The sequence below is a fragment of the Mesocricetus auratus genome, unplaced genomic scaffold (assembly GCF_017639785.1).
Source record: "Mesocricetus auratus isolate SY011 unplaced genomic scaffold, BCM_Maur_2.0 Super-Scaffold_4256, whole genome shotgun sequence".
Lineage (NCBI taxonomy): Eukaryota > Metazoa > Chordata > Mammalia > Rodentia > Cricetidae > Mesocricetus > Mesocricetus auratus.
In genome coordinates, this window is record NW_024429182.1 from 11,150,630 (window position 1) to 11,172,769 (window position 22,140).

The following is a 22,140-nucleotide window of genomic DNA, read 5'->3' on the forward strand; positions in this document are numbered from 1 at the left end:
GTCTCATTGTGGGGGGGGTGAATTCAAGTTCTCCCCACCTGAGTATTCATAGTGACCCAAGGGGATCCTGATGTTCTGTCTGATCTAAACTCTGTAAGATTTGCCTATGTGCATCAAAGAAAATAATTATCCTTAAAAGCTGTGCATACATTGAAAGTCCACAGAAAGGAAATCACTTGCATTATTTATGGACTGATCCCTGCAGGGGCCCACATAGCTGCTTTCTAGCCAAGACTCCTGTGGCCTCACAGTGGGGATACAAAATAATGGTTCCCTGTGAAGTTTTCTCATCTTTTCATGGGAGGGCCTAGCAGCTGGGAAGTGGATAAGAGGCATGCCACCATTGTGAAGACTCATTCTTTCACATGACTGCTCCTACCCACACCAGCCATAATAATTGTAGATGTCCTCACAGGTGTTATGACACTGTGGAGTTGCTACTTCTTCATTGTGTCACCTTGGGCACCTCCGTCATCTGTCTCTCCCTTCCCTGTTATGAAAACAGAGGTACTGTAGTAGATATTTTGAGATGTGTTCATCGCTGCCATTTTATTAACTGGTTGATGTTGCGACCGCCTTGACCAGCAAAGAAGACGCAACTCAAAGAAGACGCGATTCGGGAACTCTTCTCCAAGCGGTTTATTCAGGAACCTTGAAACAGTCTTCTTCTTCTTTGGGGAAAGCCAGCCCACAGCTTATATGGCCTAGGCATAGCCAACCCTAGCATGCCACTTAGCGATAGCAGATAGGTCCACACACACGGAAGCAAGCCCTGAACCAGAGCCTTGACCAAATATGGAGTTGTTTACTCCGAGAGTGCTCACCGTTGGGAGGGTGGTAGGCTGGTAGGCGGAAGCCTGCGACATCTTTAAGGCACAGCACATCGCAGCTCTCCACAGGTTGAGATGATTCAAACGTAAAATTTGGCTTGTTTATAATGAAGTGGAAGGAAAACTATCAGATTTAGTTGTACTAGTTGACTCAGATGGAGGGTTTGAGGAGTCCCGCTCAAGACTGTTTCCAGTGAGTCATTTAGTTAAGTGTGTCCATATAAACTGTTTCATCAAACCCGTCTTTCAAGATTAAGCTGGATTCCATTTACTTTTCAAGTTGAATTGTGCTTCTAGACAATTTGATACAAGTAAAACTAACTGTCCACCTAGACCTGGCTATATCTCATATGATGCCCTCAATTCCTATCTGAATACTTGGTTTAAAGGAAAAGTACTGGGAGTTGTTACATTGATTAAAAACAAAGAAAACTGTGCAAAAAATCCCCTGCTTAGTAAGCCATGGAAGTCCATTCTTTCTGAATAGAGATGCATGGCTGCTATGTTTGATCATTGTTACCTTGTGGGCACATTCCATCCTAATTAAAGCACAAATGCCCATTTTTGGTTGTATATGCATACTGACAATAGCTGTCAACAAGTTCTGCCACCCTAGGTGCCAGGTACATTCCATACTCAAAGAAAAGAGACAATCTGTGTCTTCCCCATGCTGGCTTCCATCAGTCTCTCTAGATGTGGGGATGAAATAAGCAGTTTTTGTCATCGTTACCAAGCTACGCTACTGTAGCTGCAGCTCCCTGATGCCAATGACCTGTGATTATTTAGATCTTTTCATTTACAGTCATGAGCATGTACACTGCTGATTTTCTCGCTGTATGCCTACCCTCCTAAAACCTGGGAATATTTCGAGCCTTTGTCATAGACTCTTCTCAGCAGTAGCCTCCATTCTGTCTCCCTAATGCTTGTTTTTTCCCTGCCACAATAAGTCTAGAGTTACCCTTGCAAGCAAAGGCACAAAGTGCAGTCCAATTATTGAAACTGTTTTATTTTCTCACTGTGCGTGGCATGGTAGCCATCATTGTTCAGTGACAGTATAGCCCACCTGGGGGACAACAAGACCTAGAGCTGTAATTCTAGCTTTGCCCTTACATGGGATGAATACAGTGAAAGAAAAGAAGTAAGTTCACAGAAAAGCATGACATCGCAGCTGAAGTTTCAAGCACGAGTCACACAATGACCGGAGGAAAGAGCACCCTCCTCAGAATGATCAGCACAGGTAAAAGGAATCGGGTAGTATCCTCACAGCCTAGCATCCGAAGTACTCTGTGCAAGAGAAGGAGATGAAGCCAGGAAAACCAAGGAGAGAGGTCAGGTTACAGACCTTTATTTTGTGCCTCGACTTTACTTTCTTTTTGGGATATGGATTTCTTGGATAGAAAATTTGAATGATTTTATGAAATTACGGACATGGTTGGATTTTTGTCTCAAGATGGTCTTAACAATAAGGGCTTCCATTTTAAATAGGAATAACTAACATTCAATACATATAATATATAGCCTTTCACAAACTTTTGACATTTTGATATTTATTAAGTTTTAAAACAGTATTTCTATAGCTGTGTATGTGTATGTGTGTGTGTGTGTGTGAGCGTGTGTTATGTTTACATGAGTGTGCAGTGTGTATGCTTATGCAAATGCATGTGGAAGCCAGAGCAAGACATTGGCCATCTTCCTTCTATTGCTTTCTAATATTTCTTTGAGACAGGGTCTACACTGAACTGGACTCACTTATTTACAGATAGTGTGTCTTTCCCGAGTTTTCAGATCCAGCTGTTTACGAGGCCCAGTCAGTGGGGTTGCAGATTGAGTAAGAAAAGCCCCATTCCTGTTTTTTTGCATGGGTGCTTAAAATTCTAACTCAAGTCCTCATGCTTACAGAAAATATTCTTCCTATTGAGCCATCCTGGCCGTCTCTGTGCTGAGTTTTTAAAGTATACCTTCTTATTCATTCCATTCTTTCAGAACATTAACAAGATATTCTGCAGTTGTCCCTGTGTCATAGGAAATGGTGCTAAAGATTTGTAGAGGACAAGTAAAAATTTCCATGTTTAGGTTCTTGAGAGTTTTCGTTTGAATCTGAACAATTTAGTTTTAAGACACTAGTCTTAGCCTCTGCGAGATAAAATCACCTGGGAAATGAAATTAAAACAGGTGTCTAAAGTTCTCAAATTAGAATTTCCTGTGGTTAGGTTATTGACATTCACAAATTGTAAAGTTTCCTCCAAATAATTCAAAGATACACAGGAATGGTATCACTGCACTGTGGGATACTAAATGAAAAATTGTGTTCTCGTGGTTAATTAAAGCATAATTCACAACTGATGAAAAATAGAAATAATAGAAATAAGCTAAATCCTCATCAGTAGATGAGTTAATAAGCAAAATGTGAGCTACATGAAAACTGTCAACTCATTCAAGAGAGTGAGCCCCTATCATTTTGAACAGGCTGGAGCAGTGCATCATGCCAGGTGAAAAAATTCAGGCAAAGTAACACAAACACTGTGATCTCCTTCATATATGGTGATCTCATGGCAGCTGAGAGCAAAAGGTGAGAACGGAGGAGGGGTAATGAAAAAGGTAATGTCAATCAAAGCACAGAAAGTTTTAAATAGTCTGAAGAAATAAGTTGTTATGATCCATTGCACTGCATGTTGACCATAGTTTTTTTTATCATTTTTTATTTTAGTTTTAAATAGCTTGTTTTACATGTCAATCCCAGTTCCCTCTCCCTCCCCTCCTCCCGCATTCCCCTTCCCCCCCCCCACCCTCCCACCCTATTGCCAAATCCTTCCACATAGGGGATATCTAGAGTCTGTCATTTTACTCTGGGTAGGGTCCAGGCACTCCCCTAAGAGTCCAGGCTGAGAGAGCATCCCTCTTTGTGCTATAGGCACACGAAGACTGTTTGTATACCAGGGATAGACACTGATCCACAGCTCAGGGCCCCATAGGTTGCCCAGGCCTTCTCGCTGACACTCACATTTGGGGGGTCCAGATCAGTCCCATGCTGGCCTCCCCACTGTTGGTCTGGGGTCCAAGAGATCTCCCCTGTTCAGATCAGCTGTCTCTGCTGGTTTTGCCAGCCCATTCTTTGCCAATTTGCTCATCACTCCTCTCTCTCTGTCACTGGGTTCCTTGGGTTCAGTTCAGTGATTAATTGTGTGTTTGCCTCTGCTTCCATCAGTCACAGGATGAAGGCTCCTGGATGGTTATAGGCATCAAGTTCATTATCAGGAATGGGCATTCGAGGTGGTCTCTCCACTATTGCTTAGCTTGCCAATTGGTGTTATCCCTTTAGATCACTTGAGGTCGCTCTGGTGCCTGATCTGTATTCGATCCTATGATTCCCTCTTCCCCCTATTCTACCACCACTCCCTCAACTTCCTGTTCCCCCATGACCAACTCTCTTCCTCTTCACCCCCTCTCTTCTTCCCAGGTCCCACTTCCCTCCACCCCTCGCCGTGTTCCCCATCCATTCAGGGGATCTTGTCTCCATCCTCTTCTCTTGGGTACTATGCATATATGCATATCTTTTAGGTTCTTTCCTCTTTCCCAGACTCTCTATCAGTGGAAGTGCAGACTGGCACTATCCTGATCCATGTCTAAAATCCATATATGAGTGAGTACATACCATGTTTGTCTTTTTGCGACTGGGTTACCTCACTCAGGATGGTTTCTTCCAGTGCTATCCATTTCCCTGCGAATTTCAAGATTCCATTGTTTTTTTCTGCTGAGTAATACTCCATTGTGTAAATGTACCACATTTTCTCTATCCACTCTTCAGTTGAGGGGCATCTAGGTTGCTTCCAGGTTCTGGCTATTACAAATAATGCTGCTATGAACATAGTGGAGCAGATGCCCTTGTTGTATGAACTTGCCTCATTTGGATATATGCCTAAGAGTGGAATTGCTGGGTCTAGTGGTATATTAATTCCCATTTTCCTGAGGAATCTCCATACTGATTTCCAAAGAGGCTGTATGAGTCGGCACTCCCACCAGCAGTGGAGGAATGTTCCTCTCTCTCCACATCCTCTCCAGCATAAATTGTCTTTGGTGTTTTTGATTTTAGCCATTCTGACAGGAATAAGATGGCATCTCAGAGTTGTTTTGATTTGCATTTCCCTGATGGCTAAGGATGTTGAGCACTTTCTGAAGTGTCTCTTGGCCATTTTAGCCTCCTCTACTGAGAATTCTCTATTTAGCTCTGTACCCCACCTTTTAATTGGATCCTTTGGTGCTTTGGAGACTTGTTTCTTGAGTTCTTTGTAAATTTTGGAGATTAGCCCTCTGTCAGATGTAGGGTTAGTGAATATCTTTTCCCATTCTGTGGCCTGCCTTTTTGTCTTTTTGACTGTGTCCTTTGCCTTACAGAAGCTTTTTAGTTTCAGAAGGTCCCATTTGCTAATTGTTGATCTCAGTGCCTGTGCCACTGGTGTTATGTTTAGGAAGTGGTCTCCTGTACCAACTCGTTGAAGAGTATCTCCCACTTTCTCTTCTAAAAGTTTCAGTGTGGCTGGATTTATGTTGACCATAGTTAACAATTACATTTTACATATTTAAAATATTCCTGAAACTAGTTTTCATTGGTTTCATTCTTTTACAGCTTTCTCATACACATGTATTTTATATATTACTGTCTCCCTCCACCCTCCCTTACAGCTATCACAGCCTTACCAACCTTCCCTAACTATGACCACAAGTCCCCTTCTCAAATCCATGAGTTTTGTTTTTTATTTGTGACCCATTTAGTTTATTCAGGCTCATCTTTGTGTGACTGGCCACTGGATTGGAACTACCCATTAGAGTCTATTGGACTATCAATAGGTATTCGTTGGAAAGCAATGGTGCCCTCTTGAATCTATCAATAGTAATTAGCTCAGCACTGAGAACTAGTGCCTTCAGTGGTGCCGTGTCCACTGCGCAGCCTGTGTCCGAGAATGTGCAGAGGGTGCTGGCGATAGACAACACAGAGACTCGTTCAACAGTGTAAAGAAAACTTTAAGCCGGTCCCAAAAAGGCTCAAGAAAACTTCCCAAGAAAGGCCTCCCTCCAGAAAGGCTTCTGCTCTCCCTCTACCCCTGGCTGGTTCTGCTCTAACACCAAAAACTGATCTGGGTGTGTCAGAAGAGGCGGTTAGTCTTTGGACAAGGTCGAGGTCAGGGCGGTTCCTGTGGGCCAGCCCTTTTCAGGAACTTATTGCCCCGGGCATTGTATTGTTTTTAGTAAACATGTTTTCAGTAAACATTGTCTTATAGCTGTCTACTCCCAGGCTGATGGGGAAGTGGATCTCTGAACAAGGTCTGGTGTCCCCATACAGTGGCCCTCTTCCATCCATACCCAAGTGTTAAAGGGTCCAATTTGTGTGCAGACACAGTACACGCACAGGAAGTTAAAGTGAGTCTGTGATTTAGGTGGATGCATTTTGTACAAGGATAGCATTTTGAAGTACGGTCTGTCTTCTAGTTTTTACATTCCTTCTCACATCTACAGTGTTCTCTGGAACTTACAGGGATATCACAAAGGTCTAGTTTAGGGTCAAGCATTCATCTGCCACTTATTCCTAACACCTAGTACATCCACCAGTCTGCCTTGCAGTCAGTTGAGTTCAGTGGGAAAAAGGGGAGGGGTCTTCCCTGATTAAAGGTGAGAGTAACATTTGTCAATGGATATAAACATTAAAAAGAAGAAGCTCAGTTTTGACATTCTTGCCACAAAGTTTGGATATGCTGGTGAAATATGGAACATAGCAATTGCAATGTCTCCACAGATCAAACATTAATATTATAACACATAAATCAAATGTTTTTCTATCAATTAAAAAGAGATTTTAAAAATAAAGACACGCTGAATTCAGATATGCAATGATCAGGCAATAATGCCGTCTTATTATACAGTGATTGGCCGTAAACATCTGCAGTTTAATAACACCACCACAACTTCAGAGGACAAATACTAAGTTGAAAAATCATGGAAGGTACCAGCTTTTACTGTTTCTTTCCAGTTTCAGTTTTACAAACAAAATACATGGCTTTCTTTTTAAAAAGATTTTCAGGCAGGATAGAAAGTAAAATCAAAGAAATTGGAAGGTTAGGAGGCATATGGAGATGGGAAGGAAGAGAATAGCTGGAAATGCACTGTTGGAGTAATAAGGCCCTGTCTACTGATGAGCCACAGGTAATATCAAAGGCGCTTTTACAGAATGTTTCCTTTTCAGTAATTGTAAAAAGACTCCCTTGCCATTACAAAGCACTTTTCTTTGTGGCAGATTGAAGAATGCTTTTCCAACTAAATGCATCCCTGTAATATTCAGACCTCAGGTCCAACATAATCATAAGTTGTCTTGTTATTATGGAGGTAGCAGCCCCATTTAATAACATATTAAATGCATTATTCATTTATGTAACTCAGACCCAGGACAGCTGCTGAGATGAAAATAGAACCATTCTGTGATGCAAAAAGCAGGTGCGTGCTTACTTGAGTAAATTAACTCTGTATTTCTGCACAATTTTCTTCTAAATTTCAGGGACAGGTCTGGTTAGGCTAATGTGATGCCATTTTCATCCAAGACATAAAATGGTTTCAGAATGGATTTTAATGGGCATTAAAAAAAAATACTGCCAACAGTCTTCTCTGTGGCGGATTCCCAGAGGGAGAGATTCATGCTTTGGATTTAAGTAGAGTCCTGTAGCTACAGGATTTGGGAAACCCTGAGTGATGATTGGTTAGGACAGCAGCAGCAAACAAAAGGAGAGCTCTGTCTCTGATGATGCCAGTGATGATGAAGAGTCCAGGCTTCTACAGCTGCTTGCCAAAGCAGAGTCACAGGTGTGTTTAGATACTGAGCAATTAAAACTCCTGACCACCTTCCATTTGAACAGCGCGTTGCTGCTGGAACATTCGTGCAGCTTTGATGCAGTTACACATACAGTTTATTATCCCAGAAGGCCTTGCTGACCAATCTCTTCCCATCTTTGCTGGTACCAGAGTACTACCATTTTCCAATACCTACACTAGTTTCGTCTTTACTTCTTTTTCTTCCATCTTTTCTCTCTTTATATCTCTTTTTTAATGTCAGCACATCCTCATAAACACCTAGACTGCACTGCTTTTCAAAATCCTCAGACATGACAATGCAGCGCCTCAATGGATAGTGATCTTAATGTTAATGAAAGAGTTTGGAGGTCTCCTGTTGGTCCAGATGTTAAACTTTTACGTATTGGACAATCAAGAGAGGACATAATCCATACACATTTATCAGTGTGTGAGGTATTTGAGCCAATGGTGATAACCCTGCAGGTATTTCATCTTTTAAGTTAGTGCAGTTACGCCAGATTGCACCCTCTGTTTCCTAACCTTGCATATATCTGGGATACAGGGAGACCATCAAGAAACTTAGTTTTCAAAGTCATAGATAGGAAGAAAATCATACAAGGGATTCTAGCATGTAAATAGATCCTTAAGTCTCAAGAGGTCAGATCAATCTCACTCCATTTAAAGAGACACTGAAATATGGTAGAAGAGAAAGTATATGCTCATGTGACCAATGATCCAGGACCTTGGCTGTGTGATACTGAGAATACTAGTTAATACTTCTAAGTGTCAGCTTCTCTACATATTGGGAATGATAGCAATGGCTTCCTCACAAAGGACATGTTGAGAATTAATGTGAGAAGTCATGTAGAGAGCCTGTACCATATCAAGAGCATGGGAATAATTACGTAATGTAAATTTGTATTTTTGTTGTTGTTATTTTCCCATTCTAGTCAAGAAATTATTTCTGAGAGCATAAGCGGCAAGCTGTACTGTAAAGAGTGGGTAAGCTCTAGGCAGCAGGTGGAGCATGGAGGAACAAACTAATGTTTTCTAGGGGATTAGTGAGAAAGATTTGGCTGGAGCCAAATGATCTTGCTTGGGAGAAAGAGTTCAGAGATGCAGAAAGGAGGTAGAAGGCTTATAGAGAGCATTAATAGGTGGCTCAGAGGATTTGCAACATGTCCTGAGGCTGGTTGAATGCTGAACAGGTTGGGAACAGGAAGCTGAAGTCACAATTCTTTTAAATAAAATAGTTGGTGATAGTTCATCAGCACTTACCAATTTAATCTTTGTACCTTAATTCATTTATTGTTGTAATTATCCTACAAGGTGAATTAAGTATTAATTGTCGACTGAGTCCTAATCCACTGTGTTTGAAGACCTTTAACAAAAAACATCTCATTTGGCTCTCAGCGCTAGTTTTAGGTAGTCAATCAGGAGCCATGCTTATAGAGGAAAGCATACTTTCTAGATATCAATGGTGTAGGAAAGTGCCAGCAGGTCAAGTCCTGCCCACTACCAGTGAAGTAATGAATGCTCTTTAACAGGGAGCTGAGTTTGTCTATGCCAGTCTCAAAATTTATTATCTAACCTTTGGTCTAGAATAGTGGAAAGTTTGGTATAATAGCTTTTAAGGTGGATTCTGCATTAACCCTAAAAAGGTAGGTTTGGGAAATCAGGTACATTAAAGTGTTCACTGCACACATTGCAGCAGGTGACACAGAGCCCCAGAAATCCTAAGGCTGCTGTTCTAAAATCATAGGCTTAATTTACCACAGATAGAATGAATTACACAGTATACATTTGTAGAAGGATCCATTGTTTCTGTTAAGTTTGCATCTATAATGAAGTCAATAGTTTAGCGGGTTTACTCAGTCTGAAACGTTTATGTCTCTTCACGATAAGGCTTCCAGGGCTTAATCAGAATAAACATTCATGAAGAAAGAGCAGATATTACCAAGTCTTGCCATCTTTTCCTGCTCTTTGCCACTACTGGTAGCCTTGACTTCAGTTTGAGTCACACACCCATTATAATCTATGTTTTCTCAGCATTGCAAATAGCCTTATAATATGCACACTTATCCTTACTCTCCCTTATCCATAGCTTTACATTTCACAAGTTTAGCTACCCAGGCTCAACCATGGTGTAGAAGGAAAATCACAGAGATGAATGTTAATATATTGCATCCGGGATTAACTCTTTCCCAACTCTGTTTGCCTTTTCATGTCTGTATCACTCACATAATTTCATCTAACCATATAAACATAGCCCATTTTTACGGCATCATCAAAGGTGTGAGCGTAATTTTATGACCATCTTCATTATAGGTGTTTATCATTAGCTTTCATTCTAATAGATTGTTATGCTTAATGTATAAATTAATTTTCATTTATAGGAAAAAAAGTACACATATTCAGTACTTGGCTTTATCTGCCATCACAGGTGTCTCACTGTGTGTCCTGGAACATGTACACAAGGGGCAAGAGAGGACAATGATGGTGCCTTTTGTAATTCATAAGTGTGTGTTCTTTGAATCATCACCTAAATTATCTCCTTATGTATCGTCAACTAATTGTTAACGTAGTGATGCCACAGATCATGTCTTCACCTCTGTGCGTATCTCAGAGCTCCCCATGAAGCAATGATTCATCTGCTGAGTAGATGACTAAATGAAGTTTATGGCGGACTACAGATGTGGTTCACAACCAGCTGTGACTCCTGTTCCAGGAGATTCAAGGCCCACTTCTGGCCTCCACAGCAACTTGCTTGCTTGTGGTACACATACATACACTCATGTACGCACACAGACACACACACAGACACACACACACACACATATACACAAAATAAAAAGTTCTTAAAAGTCCATGAAAATGCTAACTATAGGTGGTCTTATTTGGTTTGCTTTTCCTGTTTTTCCGTTGGGTGTCAGGTCCATTACAAACAGCTGAAGGTAGGAGAGCACTGTTTTCATTCACAGTTTGAGAGACACAGCCCCTCATGTCAGGTAATAAGTGACAATTGGAGCTTTCACTGCAGCCTGTTTGCACCTTGATTGATCAGGAACCAAAGAACTCCACCAACTTTAAAGCTCACCCTCAGTAAGAGGTTGCCTCACAGGCCCCCTGCAAAGAAAGTTCCACCACCTCCCAAAGCAGCAACGCCAGCTGGGTACCATGTGTTCATACAAATGAGCCCATGCAGGACATTCTACATTCAAACAATAGCAGGTACTTTATATGAATCATCTCATCACTGCTAGCAGCACAAAAGGTAGGCAGTTTACTGGTCCTCATACTAGGCTATAGGTCTAGTTTAAAATTTCAGTATTAATATGAGTAATGTGAACTGATGTATGACTTGTGGTTTTTCTGCCCTTAGTTATAGGAAGGTGGTCTCCAATAACTGTACTGATGGAGTGAGGGAACAGTATACCGCCAAACCACAGAAGTGTCCCGGGAAGGCCCCTCGAGGGCTCCGGATTGTCACTGCAGATGGAAAGTTGACAGCAGAGCAAGGGCACAATGTCACTCTAATGGTGCAACTGGAAGAGGTAAGGCTGACTCTCGCCCGTTCTCTGTTCCATAGGGCAAGTGACATTCCTACAAAATCATGGCTTCATTTACACATCCTTGTTCACAGTCTCGAGTTCAGTCAAGTAGTTTTGCTATTTTATTCTCCTTTTGGCTTCATGTCTGCTATTATCATCTGTCTTTCCCTGACACCTTTCCCAGTTTCCATGTACTGCAAATTGGTTTTCACTCCTTTCCATCAGTGGCTCTTTGGATTTAACTCTGCCTTATTGGCATTGTTAGAGAATACATTCTCAAAATGTGTGAATGGTTTCCCTGGAATAATTTAACACAGAGACTTAACCAAGTGATCAAAGGATGCTCTTTTGCTTCTCACTTCTTGACATCATTGCTTTTCTTTCCAAAGGCAACAGGCTAGTTAAATATACTGATCAAGTATAGCACCAAGGTATGAATTAGTATAACATCTTTGACAGTTAAGACTTTGTATCTTGGTAACACAATGAGAATATCATTATGAACACTGATTACTCTTTGACAAATGGTGTTGTTTGTCTGAAATTTCTGACGATGTAGGTGGTGAATAAAAGAAAAGCGTGTTCTATGTATTTAGGACTGTACAAAGGCAAACTTGTCATCTTGGAGCTGGGTAGATGTTTCTAAGAATAAGTGTGTTAAATAAATTACCTCAGTTATTAAACTTGGTTATCATTATGTCTTCAACCACATTTTCTGCGTATTAAAATTCAGCCAGCATTGTACCGACATTGATGGAGACAACAGGATTTTAAATGAATGTAATGAAATTAGCACTGAAGTATACAAGGTTGATCTCCAGCTTTCTCTTCTGATAGCCAGTGGCCATTAGTCTTTAATATGCTTAAGTGACCTGGCAGATGCATGGCCACAGATACACATTCTCATTCGGTGATTGTTGTAGAAGTTAAGAATACTCATTCATAAGAAATTTACTGTTATACCCAGTCTTTTCAATAGAAGGAGACAAAAAAGGCAGGACAAGGATTGAGAGTTGGAAAAACGAATTCAGGAAATTTGGAAGGTGATTGAAGAGGAAGATGAAGGAGTTAGGATTGTTTCACCATGCTTAACCAAAACCATAAGTATTTTTCTTTTTTTTTATTTTTCAAGACAGGGTTTCTCTGTATTGTTTTGGAGCCTGTCCTGGAACTTGCTCGGTAGACCAGGCTTGGTCTCAAACTCACAGAGATCCACCTGCCTCTGCCTCCCAAGTGCTGGGATTAAAGGCATGCGCCACCATCGCCAGGCTAGTATTTTTCTTAAAATAATTATTTTTTTGATTCTATAATTACACCATTCCCACTCACATTCATATTCATGACCTCTGTTTCTTTAATTATACATTAAATATATAATTAATATATTGATATATTTAGTTATGTTATATATATATGAATGTGTGTAATGGAATCATAAATATTATTTTAACTTAATATTTCCATCATTGCCTTTAACTGTTCCCAGACTTCTATGAACTGATTCTTAAAAATTCCTTATTGAAATTTGAAAAATCACAAGTTATTTTAGGCCAAGTAGCATTATTCCTATCCATGTAAGCTATCTGAAATCTTCTGCTTCAGGCTGAGATTGATTAGCTTATAGCAAGCTGTATACAGAGAGAGAATGAGATGGAGAGAGACAGAGAAAGAAGCAAAGTTAAGGAGAGAGGTGGGGACATAAAGGAGGGAAGGGTGAAATAACTGCCAGCCAGGATGGAAAGCTGTGGACTTTCTGGAGAGATGAAAAAAAGTCATCAGGATGAATCCATTATGTATTTCACACTGAGTTTTCCATGATAATTTTGGGAGTTCATATGTCACATTGTATTACATGGTAGACCAGGTGTTAAATCCCACATCTAGATACAGGCTGAGTAGACAGAAATAAAAAAAACAGATTAGGTGACAGAGAAAAAAAAAAGACCATGATTGAGAAAAATTACAAATCTTATATTAAAGATAATTTATAGTGGCATCAAAATTCAACAAATATTTACAGAAAAATTTGACAGCTGATTTTCAATAGTTCTACATTCGAAAGTGCAATGCATCGGATCTGTTTAAAAATGACCATAAATGAACAAAGAAGTGTTATCATGTCCATGGATGGAAAGGTTTGATATAATGAAAAGATGTCAATTTCTCCATATTGACCTAGGTGCAAGGCAATCCTAAATAAAAGTTCCCAATATTTTTTGTGCTAATATTTAACAAACTATTAGAAATTGCATGAGATAATTCAATAGCTAAACAATAAAAAACAGTAAAAAATAACCTGGAAGATGCTTCCCAACTTTGGATGACTTAGTGCTGGACGAATGGGTGGGATAATAAAGGTGCTTGCCACCAAGCCTGATGACTTAACTCCAATCCCTGGGACCTATGTGGTAAGACAAGAGAACCAACATTGGTAAGTTGTCTTTTGAACTTCACACATATACTGTGGTATGTGTATGAACATGTGTGTATATACACACCATTAAATAGTAAATTAAAAAAAAACTAAACTGGGGTGAGTTATGGATGGATTTATTATATAGCTCTCCATACAAAAACCAAGTAGGGAATGAATGGTAATAAACACACACATGTGTTTATAGTATATAAGGGTATATATGTGTGTAACTTCAATAGATTAAATTATAATATTTGCAATAAATTGCATAGGTATTATGTAATCATATGAAAATATATGTTTTATCCTATCATATGCAAAATAATTCTATTGTCAATATATATTTGAAACATAGAAGTAACTGTGGTAAAATACAAAATAAAGTACCGTCACGTGCTTGAGTCTGATCAAGTTTTTTAAAGGAGCAAACAAAATGTGCCAAGTGCAATGGAAAAAGCAATTGTTTTAGACCCCATTCCAATAAAAAATTCTGAACTTCATAACCTTATTCAGAAAATATAAAGGAATTTCCCCAGTGGGTAAAGATATAACACATAGTTACAATCAAAGACTTGTAACAAGAATAGTATAAATAAACACCACAAATCAACAAGAAAAGCATTAACGATTCAATTAAAATGCAAAAATGCTAACTTAGGAAGTTTTTAAAGATGGTATCCTAACAGGCAATAGGCTTATAACTATTGTCATTATTCAGGACTACAGAAATGACTGTTGTGATGAGCATGTACTCATGTACTAATCTTGTTGCAAATTCCATTCCCAGGATCATGGTGGCTCAAAAACAACTGTAACTCCAGTGGATCTGGTGCCACATTCTTACCTCTCTAGGCACGACACACACACAGGCTGCACAGATATAAATGCAGGGAAAACACTCATACACAAAAAGTAAAAATAAATAAAACATTTAAAATGTCTTAATACCAGTGCGCATCAGTGAAATGCAAATTAAAACTGTAATAACTGTAATAAAATTACTGCATGCTGCCAGGAAAGTGCATGTTAAAAGACTGATAATTAAGCTGTAGGGCATGCAAAGTAGCCAATCATCTTTGCAATGCTTGATGGCAGGTAAATTGGCATTGCCACTTTAGAGACATGTTAAACAGCAACTACCTCAGCTGACCCTTCAAGTTACCTATGACTCACAGCTTCATACTTCTCATGATTTAGTTAGCTACAATTGAATAAGGTCTAGAAGTATGAAATTATAAATTTCCAGAAATAAATCCTTAGCTTTGAAAAGCTTTTATTACAGTATATTACTATAGATATTCTATTTTATAACTGGTCAAAGTTTTTATTGTGCTAATAGGTCTGATTTATAAATTAACTACTATAAATATAGTATCCTATATGAAGTGTTTTATTTATATATTACATTATGCACACACACACACAACTTTCATATGTGTGGAGAGGGTTATATCTTTGTATCTGTTGTTTCAGGCATTCAGCAGAGAATTTGAAATTTAATCTCTTCAGATATGTGGAAACTACTGTATTAATCATTACTGTATTCACATATGCACTAGAAAATATGCAAAATTATCTGTGCAATATGTATAAGAGTCTTAAGCTAGAAATAATATAAGCATAGGTAATAGAATATTTTTAGCATATTTACATAGTGGAATATTATGCCATAGTGAAAAAGAACAAACTAAAGCTATGGACACACATTTGGGAATGAATATTATTCAAGCAATTAGCTATACAAGTAAGACTGGAAAAAATAATACATGTACATGTGTGACTTCAGATCTGAGCTGTTGGTTTGAATAGCCAATTGGGAATGATCTTCCTCAGGGAAGACTATTTCTCCTGCTGTCAGTATTCCTTAGTTTCCTGTAGTTCTTTGTCAAAGGTTGGGTTTCTCTTTCCCATTTCTATGTTAGCATCTCTGTGGGTGTCGTTCAGAGCAGTTTGTTTTTACATGTTTAGGAGTGTGTCTGTGTGTGTGTGTGTGTGTGTGTGTGTGTGTTTGTGTCTCTCTGTGTGTGTATGTGCGTAAACAATTTAAGAAAAAGAGGCCATGAATTCCAGAAAGAGCAAGAGAGAGTACAAATAAGAGTTGGAAAAAGGAAAGGGAAGGGGAAAATGATGTAATTATATTTTAATTTAAAAAATTAATAAGTAATAAATATAACATCATTCCACTTAATGAAACTGCAGAGAAAGCTAAGGCAAACTGATTTTAAAAGGGGAGTAATTATTGCTCTTGTGGGGGCAATGAACAGACAGAGGGGATTTGGACAATATGGAAAATTTTCAGTTAGTTGATCTGGTGACACTGAGTAGATATGCCCATTTTGTACGAATTAATTTGCATATTTTATAATGTGTGTGTTTAAAAACTTTTTATTCTTCAAAAACCCATAGACATTCAAACACAATAGTTTATGCTTGAGTCTTGGGATTGACAAAGAAAACCTATCTTGGATTTTTGGAGTATTCACCTTTCATACCAATACTGTAACCTAAACTTATCTACATATTAAATGCAGGTAGATGTTCCTTCTCAAAGGCAGAAAACCTACTTATGACACGAGAAGAATAGTCTCTTTAGGATCAGTGCATTGATACTTATGCAAGGGCAGAATTTAGACAGCATTCCATTTATATGAGCAAAATACAGCCAAGCTCAGGGAGTAGAACTTTCTGTCTAAGTCAGTTCTGTGCTTTTCATCATGATAGAGAACACAGTTCAGAGACAGGAGCCAGGCTCTCAGCTGCTCCACTCCCTCTCAGTGTAACAAGAGCATCATACATCCCATACTGGGCTGAAGATGTGGAGACATTGGAAAAATCTGTGTCTGAGATGTGTTCAGGGTGGGAAAACTGTGTCCTGCCAGTCCTTCCAGCTGAGTGCCCAGAGCAAGCACAGCAGGCATGCAATGTGCTGCCTTCTGCTGCCAGACACAGCTCCTTCCTACTCTCCTTCTGGGACAAAAAGCACAGTAAAGGTGACTCACCCTCAGATCAGCTGAGCCTGGGGATCTGACACACGATGATCAGATTCTGTACTAATGAATGACAGCCTGCTTCTGTTTTACCTTTTCTCTGTTGATTTTGTGCATCTGCATGGCTGATTCGTGTGACAAACAATGAAGAATAAATGAAAAGTCAGTGAGCCTTAGCATCTACATGAGCACGAACTGTCCTGGTTTGCTAGAGTTTTCCAGAGTTTCTTGAGAAGATATCACACGAGCCTTACATGGACAGGTGATATCATCAGAGGCACAGTAAGGCACGGTCTCTTACCTGAGATCACCCATCTACTAAATGGTAGAGCAGTAGCCAAACTCAAGCTTTGTAGTAGCTTACCATTTTATCGCTTCCCCTACGCACAAAGAACCAATTTCGATGCTAGGACCTCATGTATTTTCCAATCGTTCTCCAAATTTATAAGCATTGTCTGGGGATGGGTAGCAACTGTGATTGGGCGACAGAAGAAAGCTGAGGTATGGTACACCACAGCCAGACTGGCCTGTGGCTGCCCTTATATTCTTAAATACTGTTCAACAAAGCTATCAAAAATATCATTGTGGATATTCTAAAAGTACTCATAGGTTATGGAAGATATTCCTACAAACACAGACACTATTTCTTCTCTTGGGTTTCCCCACTTTGTATAATTCTGCCTTTATTACTGTGTACTTTGTTCTAAAGAGTATTGTTAAACAATATATGAAAGCAATACCCAAGGAGATTAATGTTCATGTACAAATGTATTAAAGATTAGTTTAAATTGAGCCATCATTTAATTAAAAAATGAACATTACCAGGCATGGTGACACATACCTTTAACATCAATACTTGGGAGAGAACTGGTTTCCAGGCCAGCCTGGTTTATAGCATGAGTTACAGGCCAGCCAGTGCTATGTAGTGAGATATTACCTAAAACAAACCAAAGCAAAAAAGACTCCTAAGTATTAAAAAACTGTGTTGCTACCCAAGTAAAACATGGGCCTATATATCCTCCTCAAAATTTCTTGAATCCCATTTCTTACTTGAATCTGATATTCCAGTTACTCTGAAAATAGTTCACACTTAGTACCATGTTTTGTAAAGGGAGAGAATTGTGTCATGCCTCTGATGTTGGGAAAACAGCAAGGCTTTCAGGATCCTAAGAGACCCAGATGCGCCCACTCCTTTCAGAAACAGCATCACAGTTATGGTTAATGCAGAGGGGAGGGAAAGATTCACCTCCTCATTCGGTATCAGAGTTATTTCATGTAACCTAAAGCTTGTGCTTCTGCCACAAGGTTAATTAATCCTTCACCTTTCTTGTTTTCCCTCTGTAGAGCTAGGTGAGGCTGAAGGCTGTTTCAGTCTTCCTTTGTAATTGCTAACTTGCATGCGAACCCATTCTATGTAATATCCATTTTCTGTGCATGCCAACCAAACCACTGAACCTAAGGAATGAAGTGTCTTCCCAGAAAGTTACATAAGACCTTTTGTTTTTCAATAAACATTTGCTGATTGCCAGTTTTTTACCATGTACTTTCCATTCACTATCACTTTGCAGTGTGAATGCATGCTTTGAGCTAACTGGGAGTCCTCTAAGATAGCAGTACAATCATTTGAAGGAGAAAGTACTAGAAAACCAACACAAAAAAATCTAATCTGTTGCGTGATATTGTAATAGCATCTTGCAATCTCTCAATAAGTCATGAATATCAGTGAAATAGAAACCGTGTCACCATGAGCTGCAAATGTAGTGTCTGTGCTCCAAATAACTAATATATCAGTAGGAAAGTTAAAAACAAAAAAAGTCCGTAAGCGTGTGCAGATTTGGATCACTTGCCCTAGGAGAATAAAGATAATGCCCAAGCTTGAAAGAAAAAGACTCTTAAATTCCAGTTGTATCTCAAACATCTTAAAACCTTCATCCGAAAGCAAAATCACTTCTTTCATTCTGAACTAGTGCATGTCCTAATTCTATATGTGAGTGTATCTGTGAAAACACTGCTGAAAACAAAGATAATGTCTTACTGACAGAAGGAATTCAATGGCAGGGAAGTGCTCATGCTCGTGTATAACCCTATGTATTATAGTATACACCCAAGCCAGAGTGTTGGTAAGTTTGATATAACAATCAAAACTTCTTCATGCACATAGCATATGGCATTTCCTTCAAAATCAAGAAAACAAAACAATTTAGTAACATCATTCAGAGTCCCAGAACATTCCTATCTGGTTTGACTGAACTCTAACACTATAGCTTTGTTATGGTTGATTAGAAATCCTACTGTCATCAATCCCATCCCTGTTGTTCTTAAAGTTATCTTGCATATAAAGAAGGACCCTCATCAGGAGCCATACTGCAGAAAAATGAGGATACCTCCATTTGAGACTCACTGTGGCAGAGCCAAGAATATTTTACACAAGTGCATGTCTGAATACACAGATACCCATTAAAATAATTATTGTTATTAACGACTGAAGCAATGCATTATTGTTTCGTTAAAAACAAAGAAGGAATTGTTCAAGGAACCACTCAAGACGGAAATGGAAGAATCCACAATTTTTTTAATCTAAAAATTTCAACATTTCCAGCTATGGATGAATATTAAGAAGCCAGTCAAAAGTACTTTGCACTGAAGCCCGAACATGTGATGTGGGCTGGCATCTTTGCTTGTAGCCTCCTTCAAGATGGATATCCTCTGGACCACTAATGAACACCTAATGAGCCCAAAGACTTCTATTATCATCACTCAGTTCTGCAGAGAGATCTGGTGCAAGCAGTGGCAGGCGCGGTGACCAGGAGGGACCTCATCAGTCTTAGGAACTCAACAACACTAATTTGAAAGCCGTTTATTTAAGAGAGATGCTAGCCAGAAGTGGTGTCTGTGTGCTACGGAAGATAATTAAATCCGTTAAAAACATCTGTACAAATAAGTAGAGGCAATTCTTTGCATATTTCAAGACTTTAAAATTAACTCTGAAGCAAGGGACTAAAATTAAAAATTCGACCTGTATGCCATTGTTTCAATACTTCAATTTATATACAAAGACTAGAAGTCAATAAACACAATTTTTGGTTAAAGTTTCCATGGGCTTAACTCTAAAGCATGAGAAGAGAGGACTGTGTCCTCACTAGATGGATTTATACCAACTTTAATCTTGGATTCTTTAAAGAGTTACACAAAAATTCCCCAAAATATAAAAAACACAAATAATGCAGGATGCTTTCTAGCCCTCAGTTGATAGAAAAGACCACTTGGGGTGAATCTTACCAAGACACCCTCCTTTGTTTGGATAGGTGACAGAATTTGACTTAACACTCCCTCCAGGGGAAAGGCTATTTGAAGCCTTAAGAAGCAGTAGGAAGAGATATCACACTGAATTAGTCTGGGGCAGGTATCAGAACTGTTGCCACTAAAGTCAGTTCTAGAAGCCTCCGTTATTTTCTCATCCTACACCAAGAAGTGGGAGCTGCTATCAATGAGCCATGAGATTTGGTATTTTCTCATGTCTTAGTCCTTGTTCCATTCGGCTTTATTCTCTTTGTCTCTAAGAATGAATTGAGTCATTTCATTTCTTTCCCCTTCTTGCCTGAGGTTAAAAGGAGGGAAATAAATGAGTCAGGCAATATGGGTTGATTTCTGGGAGTAGTCTACTGTCTTCCATTCATGTTGCATCAGTTAATAGCTTTTTCTTGGGTCCAGTTTTTCCTCTCTTCTCAAAACTGGACCCCATACATCACAATCTTCATATTCATTAGAGATGGAGATGGCAGATGCTTTTAGGTTGCCTTCAGAAGCAAAGAGAGAAACTCTGTTAGTGATAGTTCCAGTTCAGTGAGCATTCCAGAGCCTGTTGACATGTGATAGTTTTCAGCTTGGATTTTCAATGTCCTGCCCTGCTGGTTTAAGGCATCCCACAGCATCTTCATGGAAGACAACCACCTCAGGATCAGAGCTTCATTACATCATGTAATCCTTGTCTGAAAAGCAAGTATTCTCCTGAAGTTTTGCACTATTACTTAATTCCCTGCCCCAGATGCTCACTCTTAAATCTCACCCACTGCTGATGTGAAACTGAAACAGCAGCACTAGAATACATCCTTCATCTTCACCGAAATGTTGGTACCACTCAAACATCTGGAGAGATGCCAACGGACCTATGTGTTTCTAACACAAAAAAACCTCAAGAATAATACAGCAACCCCTGCTTATCTGAAATAGAAATGACAGTGGGTGTCATTTAAACAAGACAGACTTCGGTATTATAGAATCATTCTTCAACCGAGGTTATAGGAACCTCAGTTAGAAGGTTTAAACAGGCATTCCAATGTACAGTATACTCCAAAGGACATTTAGTAGACCTTCATAACAGAGTTGTGCATGTAGATATTTTAGGACACATTTCCTCTCATGTTGGACCTCAGCAGACCTCTATGAATCCACTTCTATTTCCTAAACTTAATGATTGGAAAAAGGAGTTTAGTGTCTTCCCAAGGAAGAACTCACAAATCTGCGTAACTTGGTTAAGTCTGTCCAGTGATTGTAGGTGCAAAATGCTGAAAGCTAATGTAAAACATTAATAACAAAGTAAAATAAAATCCAGATCTTGATACTGTTGTAGTTCTCTCTCTCTCTCTCTCTCAGTCTCTCTCTCTCTCTCTCTCTCTCTCTCTCTCTCTCTCTCTGTGTGTGTGTGTGTGTGTGTGTGTGTTTGTGTGTGTCTGTGTGAGTTCTCACTAGTGAAAATGGGATTCACCACCACCAAATTACATTAACAACGTCGTTTGTATATACAATTTCAGTTTTATTTGTCATCATTATGTGCACTTCCAAGTGAATACACCATATCTCTTCTCCCTTTCTACATTTTACTTTTAATAAAGCTGCCACATTTCTAGTATATATCTAACTACTAGGACAAGCTGGTTATACACATTTATTCCTAAGGGAATCTTCCTACCACTCATTTTTTAAAACGTAATTTTGCTCTTATTACATAGCTGACTGTTTTGCTTTATGATTGATTTTAAAATGTCATCCAAAAGCATTTATAAGATTGATGCCATTTAGTAGTCCCAGTGTTTTTCTTCCAAAGCCTATGGAGGTAAATCCTAAAACCACCATGCAGTGGTAGGTAATAAGACAGCAAAAGTCTCTAATTGCCTGAAGTATATGGATAGAGTAAAGAAGTCTCAACTTACAGCCATCTCGTCTGCTCACACCAACCATGTGGTCTTCCTGCCCTGTGTTCTGCTCACTGCAAACCTGGCCCAGAACAAAAACACATAAAGGGTAAATTAGAATAAGTGGGTTATTCAACAAAAGATATGGTGCTTTAGACCTTTTACAAGGAAAGGATTACCCCATTTTGTGAGAGTCCTATTGGAAACCCTGCATCAGAACATTATACCCAGAAGCATTTGCTTGTTTACTTGAACAAATTTTCAAAATCAGAGTCCTCACAGGAGCACTTGGAAAGCCAGGTCTCTGCATTTCATCCTTAGAGGTGAAAC

General features: G+C 39.2%; 1 protein-coding gene across 7 annotated transcripts in view; it reads left to right on the forward strand.

Moving 5' to 3' along the window:
* Sorcs1 (sortilin related VPS10 domain containing receptor 1) overlaps positions 1 to 22,140 on the forward strand; it is a 520,023-nt gene that overhangs the window by 441,609 nt on the left and 56,274 nt on the right. For all 7 annotated transcript variants that reach the window (XM_040743123.1, XM_005063476.4, XM_005063473.4 and 4 more), the window contains exon 18: positions 11,047 to 11,218. In XM_040743123.1, the coding sequence (XP_040599057.1) occupies positions 11,047 to 11,218 (172 nt within the window). The remainder of the gene's footprint in view (positions 1 to 11,046; positions 11,219 to 22,140) is intronic.